This window comes from Miscanthus floridulus, chromosome 10 (genome assembly GCF_019320115.1).
Source record: "Miscanthus floridulus cultivar M001 chromosome 10, ASM1932011v1, whole genome shotgun sequence".
NCBI lineage: Eukaryota > Viridiplantae > Streptophyta > Magnoliopsida > Poales > Poaceae > Miscanthus > Miscanthus floridulus.
This window is the reverse complement of record NC_089589.1, coordinates 6,993,193-7,002,187: the sequence shown is the minus strand read 5'-3', so window position 1 is coordinate 7,002,187 and position 8,995 is coordinate 6,993,193. Positions and strand designations below refer to the sequence as shown.

General features: G+C 48.7%; 1 protein-coding gene across 1 annotated transcript; it reads left to right on the top strand.

The window, feature by feature from the left end:
- Nucleotides 1-1,242: 1,242 nt before the first annotated feature.
- Nucleotides 1,243-5,735, top strand: LOC136487917 (predicted GPI-anchored protein 58). The gene is made up of 2 exons (XM_066485004.1): nucleotides 1,243-1,321; nucleotides 5,194-5,735. The coding sequence occupies exons 1-2, from the start codon at nucleotides 1,243-1,245 to the stop codon at nucleotides 5,733-5,735; spliced, it is 621 nt and encodes a 206-aa protein (XP_066341101.1).
- The last annotated feature ends 3,260 nt before the right edge of the window (nucleotides 5,736-8,995 follow it).

Here is an 8,995-nt window from a genome sequence, read left to right as displayed (position 1 = left end):
ACCTCGCTACTGTGCTCATCCAGCCGACCAATGCTAATGATGCTTGAACGCAGCTGCGGGATGTAATATACATCCTTTAGCGCGCAGTGCTCCCCGTTCTGGCACCTGAAGATGACGGTGTCGCGCCCTTAGATAGCCACCCTTGAGCCATCACCAAACTTCACCGTACCGGTAACATCGTCTTTGAGCTCGGAGAAGGATGCCTTGGAGCCCGTCATGTGGTTGCTGGCACCAGAGTCCAGATACCACCGCTGCTCCTGGTCGGCGCCCACACATCCAAGGTGGACATGGGCACATGGTTCGTCGAGGTTGATACCCTTCAGGGCCTTCTCAGGTCCTTTCACCGTCGTCGCCTCTTCATTCTCCTCGGCCTCAACGTCGTGCAGTGCACAGAACATCGCCATCAGGATAGTGGCCTCATCCTCATCATCAGCTTGCGCCAGATGAGCCTCAACCTTCTTCTCCTTCTTGCGATTTAGGCACTCCCATGCCCAATGGCCTATCTTCCCACAGCGCCGACAGGCGTTGGGGTCGACCTGCTTCTTCTTCTCCAAAGAAGCCTTGACGCGGCGCTTGCCATCGTCACCGTGGCTGGAGGAGGCTGCCTTCCTGGAGTTCCTCCGAGCATCCCACTCCTCTTCCGTCAGCAGCAGTTTGCCACTGTCCTTCGTTGCTGTCACCTGCTCCAAGCGCTCGTCCACTGCCCGCAGATGGCCTGTCACATCCTCAATGGTGAGGGTGGACAAGTTCAGCATCGTCTCTATAGAGAGAGCGATCTGGATGTACTTTGTCGGCACAGAGTGGAGGTACATGGAGACCGCCTCCTCTTCGTCGATGGTGACACCATGGCTCTTCAGCTTGCTGATGAGCGTCTGCAGGCAGAGGGAGAAGTCCTCCACCGTTTCACCATCCTTGAACTTGAGGAGGGCGTACTCCTACTTCAGAAGTTGGGCCGTCGCCTTCTTTGCACGGTCGAAACCGACGCACATCGCCGCAATAGCCTCCCATGCCTCCTTAGCAGAGTCCTTCGTCCTCAACGGCTCCCTGTACTCTGCCGGTATAGCAGCGAGGATAGCCTCCAACGCTGACATGTCATCTTCCTCATTGTTGGTGCCCTTGTCAATAGCATTCCAAAGCCGTCGGGCTCTGAGCTTGACCTTCATGGTCACCGACCACTCTCCATAGTTGGTGCGAATCAGCGTCGACCAACTGGTACCGCTGACCTCCCGCACCGTGTGAACAATGACCTCCGATCGTGGCTGGGCAGCCACAGCAGTGCCACTGCTGTCGCCCATCTCCGAACCGTCCGTCATCGTCAGCGGTTAGTCTGGCGACGGCGCTTGTACGGCTCTGATACCACTTGTTGGCCCACAGGATCACCGGCTCAGGTGAGTGAACCACTCACCAGTCTTGCCAAGCAGCCGCTAGTGTTGCCGAGCACCCACTAGCCGTGCCGACCACGAACCAGCGTTGTTCGTCCCACACACTATGGCTGGAGCTAGAAGAAGAAGGGAGAACAGAGCATGCACGCACAATACAAGACACCAGCGTTGGCTGAAGCCCTGTCTATGAGATGGCAAATCTAAACTCTCTTTACTGAGTTGTCGTGGTAGTCTATTTATACAACTCTATTCATCTAGTCCTAGTACAGCCCACATGATGTAACAGTAACTAGATAACATACAGAGCTGACTCTGCGCTGGCCACTGCATGGCTACAGTGCAGCAGGTGAGCCGTGCGGCGTCTGCACCTGCAGCAGCTACAGTATCACAGCAGGGGACCTTTCGGCGCCGCCTTCCCTTACTGTGTTCACACAAGGAAAACAGTAGTTTATTCTAACCATTTTCAATACAACCACAGCGTGAGCAAGTTTCATCAACATTAGGAACTATTCTATGTATCCTGCTAGCTGTTCCAAGAGCTAGCCTAAGTAACCGCCATGCAAAAGTTTTGACCCTTGGATTGTCCTATCAGCCCACATTCGGCGAAGGATCTGTAAGACCTGCATTAAGAATGTTAGTCGGAGATGAATTTGTTGCAGCCTCAGTTGCCAACATCTTGTAAGCACTCTTGAAAGTGCATAAGATATCAAGCGTGCACCTGTAATGGTAGGAATATGCAAAAAACATCTAGGTTTGCTGTCCAAAGAGAGTAATGATTTTTTCAGCATCCCAATTTTTTGTATTTGTCCTCCATAAATCAGATACGTTGTTGGTAATTTGATAAGCTATTTGCTCAAGATTTAGCATATCATGCATTTGTCTCTATAAGGGACACCAAGGTCGATTCCATTCCATATATTAGTATTACCATCTATGAATTGGATAGTAACATATGTTTTTCAAGATTATGTCTGATGGTAAGAATAAAAGTCCAGAAGGTTGATTTAGGTAAGTAGTCATTAGCAGCTGTCCAAAGGGTAGCATAAGGAAAATACTTGGACTTGATAATCTTAGCAACCATAGAATCTAATAGCCTGTTCATTTCGTCGTAAATGATCGTGGATTATTCACTGCTGGCTGGTTTGGTGTGAGAAAAAAATACTGTTCCAACTTATAATCTACGATCATATACGAGTAAACGAACAGGCTGTGAGTCATGCACTAGACCTGTGGTAAGTTGCAACTCGTGCGTGTCTGCAGTCAAAGAGATCGATGGTTCCCAGAGTCACACAGCATGTGGTAAGCTGCAAACGGCAACGGAGTGACGTCATGAGGCAAATCGTGCAACTCGTGTGTGTCTGCAGTCGAAGAGATCGATGTTTTTTTTCCGCTAAAAAAAAGAGATCGATGGTTTGAATGGGCCCACCGGGACCTGTGGGCTGCACCTTTTCGGCCTCATAATTTGACCCATCTTAGTAGCCAGCGGGCCTGATTGTGCATCCACGTTGGTGCTGGCCCACGAACGGCCCGTGACTTACTTACACCCAAAATAGGTAGGTTCTACACTTCGGTGGTCAGATTTTGTATTATTTGTGCTAGTGATATTTGAGGACACTGGTATTATTCCAGTGTCTGGTAACGTTTCCTCAAACTAAGTATATGTATTTCTTGTGATCCGTGGAACCTTAAACCATTAATTAGAGTCTGTTTGGAATGTAGGAATAAAAAGAATAGAGAAATAGAATGAAGCAAAAAGTAGAAAACTACAGCAGTTCAAAACAAAGAAATTGAAAATTGGGGGGAGGGGGGTGTTTGGATTGCAGGCCGGATTAAAAATAGGAGTGTCACATGTGCCCATGAAGCAAAGTAACCTCTCTGTCCACTCTAATTAAGCAGGGTTTCCATATGCTGAGGCAAGAAAAGTCAAAAAGAACACTTGTGATTATATTGGCAATGCATGTGCACATTTACTAACAATATTGGGAAATGCCTTTCACATCCCCACGCCCACGGTCAAATGTGGACTTATGGAATCTAACTGCACAAGACTTATCATGTCGTTCTCTCCCTCATTTCCTGGCCACACAAACCATATGGCATCTTCTGTCTCTCATTGGTAACATAGATCACAAGATAGGCAACAACATCGAGTAGCTAAATGGCACCATGGGAGCCCATTCTAATTCTACAGTGAGTCGATGGATAGCAACAAGGACGATTCTCCTTCTCATCCACAGATTGAAGCATATGGCCAATTTTAGGGTTAGGGTTTTTAAGTCTCGTGTTAGGATCGAGGGGTTTTGTGGAGTCCTACTCTAAGCCCAGCAAGTCATCAAACCATCGGTTTAATAGGTTACAACTAAGGCCGCTAGCTCGCTCGACTCGCTCGTTAATGGATCGGCTTGAGCTCGACTCATTTAAAATTTTTAATTAACAAGTCAGCTCGAGCCAGCTCGCGAGCTGCTCGCAAGCCATAACAAGCCATAATAATCCATGTTACAGCAACTAAAATCGGCTCGGCCCAGCCCAACCATGAAACCCTAACAGTATACAGCACACCAGTCCACTCCACTTCCACCGCAGTCCGCAGTCACGGTCTTTTCCCTTTCCCCTTCCTGACTCCTGACCTCCCCCGAGCCACCGCACTGCACGGCATTCTATCTCCTCGCCGCACGCAGGCACGCAGGTCCTCTCCGGTCTCCCATCTCCACATGCAGCTCGCTGGCTTGCCGTCATCTACTTCGCCCCGTCCCATCTCGAGCTGGTCATGGAGGATGAGGAAGAGGTCCCAGGGATGCTTCCTCCGGTGGCGGCAAGTCATGAATCGAGGAGCAAACGCAAGAAGATGCCATCCTCGACAGGCATTCGCGGTGGCCACGGCCAAGGTCGAGGATCCGCAACCGCAAAGTCCACTGGCCCATCAGCCTCCATATATATCAGCAGATACGGACACTGTAAGTATTTTTGCTGATGCTTTGATCTGTAGGATGCAGCCTAGAATGTGTGTGATTCGTGTGTATATATATATATATATATATATATATATATATATATATATATGTGTGTGTGTGTGTGTGTGTGTGGGCGCGCGCGCGCGCAGGATGCCACTATGCCAATATAGTGTGTGTGTGTGTGCAGGATGCCACTATGCCAATATATTTATGTTTATTCATGTGAACATGTGATTCTTACGTGTGATCTGTAGACTGTAGTCTGTAGGCTAGCTGTGCAGCAAAATTGATTTTTGACCTTATGTAATCTGTGTAGCACATCGAGCCACACTACGGGAAACAGTTACTTTGCCGAGTGCTGCAAGCTTTGCCGAGTGGCAAACCACGGGCACTCGGCAAAGAGGCTCTTTGTCGAGTGCCAGACCACGCATTCGGCAAAGATCTCTTTGTCGAGTGTCTGACACTCGGCAAAGAGAACTCGGCAAAGGGGATCTTTGCCGAGTGCCTGGCACTCGGCAAAGAGGGGCACTCGGCAAAGGGGGGCCTGGACAAACGGCATCCGTGGTCGTCCCCTTTGCCGAGTGCCCTGCCATTAGGCACTCGGCAAAAGAGCCACCTTTGCCGAGTGCCAAGCACTCGACAAAGGCCTGCCACGTGGCAGGATTAGGGTCGGCCAGGGCGACAGCCTTTGCCGAGTGCCACGTGGGCCGTCACTCGGCAAAGGCCTCTTTGCCGAGTGCCAGGTGGGCCGGCACTCGGCAAAGTCCTCTTTGCCGAGTGCCAACCCTAGCACTCGGCAAAGTGTAATTTTTTTTTTTTTTGATTTTTCTTCCCAATTTTTTTGTGGGGCCTTAATACAGTAACTACATCCCACCGGCCCAAACCGAAACCCTATCTCCTCACACCCGCCCGCGCCCACCTCTCCCCAAGCTCCCTGCGCCGTCGCCGCCGCCCGAGCTCCTCCGCGCCGCCGCCGCTCCGGCCGCCCGAGCTCCTCCGCGCCCGCCACGCTCGCACGCGCGCGCCGCCGCCGTCCACGCGGCCCGCCCTCCGCCGCCCCGTCCTCCCACCTGCAGCCCCGCCTCGCCGACCCCGCGCCCCGAGCTCCGCCCCCGAGCAGCCGGCCGCCGTCCCCGAGGTCCCCGCCGCCCCGAGCTTCCCCGCCGTCGCCGTGTACCGCGAGCTCCGCCCCCCGGCTGCCGGCGTCCCGGGAGAGCGGTCGCGTGCGCCACCTTCCTCCTCGACAAGGTACTACAACGCGACGCACGCTTTTGCTCTCGGCTCGGTGCGGCTCTCGATTTTGCCGCGCACACTCTTCTTTCTACTTATTTTAATATTTAACAAGCAGGGGGAAACCCCTCCTGTATTTTCAAAAAAGATATCAGCGATACCAATGAGTTAAAATGGTTATAGCTTGATCATCAAAGGCTCCAGAATTTCTAGTCTTTGTTATTGGCTGACTTATAAGTTCTAAATTACTGTATGTATATAACTGCTACATGGTTTATATCAGTAGAGATGCTATAATTTAGTGAGGCACTTAAATGGACAGATTTTTAGTTGTATTTACAAATTATGTAATGTAGAACCATACTTTCTTGAACAAGAAGTACAGCTACCCCTTGTCTGTGTTTTGTCTCTTATAAATATGGGAAGGTGGGCAGTGCTGATACTTGATCCTTGACATGACATTCAATAATCTTTCATGATTGTACATGACATATTAGTAATCAACTGCATAGTTGTGATAGAAAAAGAAAAATAATCTTGATTATTTAGATCTACATGCACTACTTTTTATTTGCATAACAGAAATTTATGTACCTACAGAGGAACAAATTTATTGATGAATATATTCATCAAATAGTTGACTAGCGCCACAACTGCATACACAGCTCTTGCCTGATATTAGTAGTTTCATGGTGAGCACCTAATTTCTTGCCCAGCAGATATTGCTTGTAGTTGTAGTGCAAACTTTGTATGTGTTATTGAAAGAAATGAAATATCTAAAATAAGACATGACTTATTATATTGGATATATCCTATATGATAATTTAGCACATGACTTATTGTATTAGATATGTCCTATATGATAATTTAGTACATGACTTAGTATATTAGATATATCCTATATGATTATTTAGCAAGTTAAGAGAGAAATATTTCTGATTGAACTATATTACCACTTGATGATTGTTAATGAGCATCATGGGAATTAAGGAATTGCGTAGGCTTTGTTTGGGTCTAATAAACTTTTTATAAGCTGCAATAGCTAGAGGGAGCTAGCTAATAGCTTGTTATAAGCTTGGTTGTTTGGATCAGCTAGAGCTTTTTTTAGCTGCTAGCAACTTATATTAGTTGATCCTAAAGTCTTAGTGTGATAAAGGAGAAAAACATCCTAGCACATCATATATCATTACTAACAATAAGTCAAAAATCAATAGAAAATTTATCAGGATAGCTCTCATGTCCTGGAGTTAACAAGCTTGAAACACCTTTTGCTCTTGTTGTGTTATTTAAGCGAAGAGCTGCTTGCTCTGGGGAAAGCTGGCAAGATTTTAGAAGTGAGACTTAAAGATATATAAACTATAAGTCAAAAATCATAAATATAAACTCAGAAATTATCTACCTGCATCTCTAATGAGCCAAATCCACCTTCTGAATCTAGAATATTTTCTTGTTTTGCAGAGAAGAGCGGATCTGGAGTAGCCCCGCGCCGTGCCGGTCTGCCTGCATAGCATCGCCTCACCACAGCACCGCCACCCTAGGTATAACCCCTGTACCCGTAACTTGGTCGTAGATCTCGTCACCCAGTTAGGCGTCTCCCGTCCGAAAGAGATACGGTCGGAGGTATGCAGGTCTTTGCATATCTGCGACCGTATCTGTTTCGGATTGTCCACGTTTTTTGGACAGCCCGTGGATGCGTAGATGAGTTAGCTTCCATGTTCTGCTCCCGTCTGAGTCGGAGTTTCGGCAGCACCTCCCCGTGTTCTCCGGATACACACTCTCCTTGCGGGGACGTGTATCGGGAGAACAGCGGGGAGGTGCTGCCGAAATTCCGACTCGGACGGGGGCAGAACATGGAAGCTAACCCATGTACGCATCCACGGGTGGGATTAGGACCTATCCTTCACCTATTAGATGGTAGGAATGCCGTGTAGATGCAAATACTGGTTTTATTACCCACTTACATTGGCGCATGACAGAGGATGGCTGACCGTGAGTGGATGTACACGGGTTTCGCAAGTAAGAGCTCTGAATGGGTTAGGGGGACCGATGCTTTCCTGGAGCATGCATTTGGCCCAGCTGCTAAAGGGTCGAGTCGGATGCCGTGTCCCTGCAGTAAGTGTAAGAACAAGAAAAAGAAACAAAAGCGTGCCGTAGGAGTAGATATTCACAATAACGGATTCATTCCAAACTATACCCGCTGGATCCACCATGGTGAACACCATCGTATTAGGGAGGAGGTGGTGAGACCCCTCCTCGAGGAGTATGATGCAGATGCCGGGATGGCAGACATGATGGCAGACTTTCATGAAGCACGGTTCGTTGAAGGAATGGAGGTGGAGGATGATCCAGAGGAAACCGCAAAGGCGTTCTACACCATGATAGAGGCGGCACAGAAGCCCCTTCACGAGAAGACAATGGTTTCGCAACTAGATGCCATTTCACGCCTAATAGCATTGAAGTCGCAATTGGGCATTAGTCGAGACGGCTTCGATCTCGTGTTGACAGTTCTTGGCAAACTACTTCCGGATCCTCACACCCTACCGAAGAACATGTACGAGTCACAGAGACTCCTTCGTGCACTTAAGATGCCGTATGAGGGGATCCAAGCTTGTCCGAAGGGGTGCGTCCTATTCAGGGGAGACCACAAGAAAGCAACACACTGTCCAAAGTGCAAAGCCTCTAGGTTTGTGGAGGTAGAAGGCAGTGATGGCAAGAAGAAACAGTCTAAGATCCCCGAGATGGTCTTACGGCACCTTCCTTTCCTACAGAGGATCCAACGGCTGTACATGACAGAGTCCGCGAAACAAATGACATGGCACAAGAATGGCAAAAGATACAGTCCTGACAAGATGGTACACCCAGCGGATGGTGATGCATGGAAGCACTTCGATGACATGAATCCTAGCAAGGCTATGGAGGCTCAGAATGTACGCGTAGCGCTAGCAACAGATGGGTTCAACCCATTTGGAATGATGGCGACCCCGTACACTTGTTGGCCCGTGTTCGTGATCCACCTCAATCTTCCCCCAGCGTCATGTTTGAACCTAGGAACGTGTTCTTGACGCTGATAATACCTGGACACCCAGGCAACAATATGGGTATGTTCATGCAGCCAGTGTGGGATGAATTGCAACATGCTTGGGAAGAGGGGGTACTGACGTACGACCGAGCTACAAAGAGGAACTTCACAATGCATGTGTGGTACCAATATTCAATGCATGACTTCCTGGCGTATGGCTTATTCAGCGCGTGGTGTGTTCACAGGAAGTTCCCTTGCCCAACATGCAAGGCAGATGTGATGTTCGCCTGGCTGCACAAGGGTGGCAAGTATTCTTCTTTCAACAAACATCGTCAATTCCTGCCTGAGAACCATGAATTGAGACGAGATGAAAAGCACTTCATGAAAGGTGTTCAAGTCACTGACCCCATTCC

What these genes read in the sequence shown, in the direction of transcription:
- LOC136487917 (XM_066485004.1), top strand. Translation starts at nt 1,243, where the DNA reads ATGACCTCCGATCGTGGCTGGGCAGCCACAGCAGTGCCACTGCTGTCG. An exon ending in ACCGTCCGTCATCGTCAGCG is followed by an intron (nt 1,322 to 5,193) that starts GTTAGTCTGGCG and finishes GCCTTAATACAG; the next exon opens with TAACTACATCCCACCGGCCC.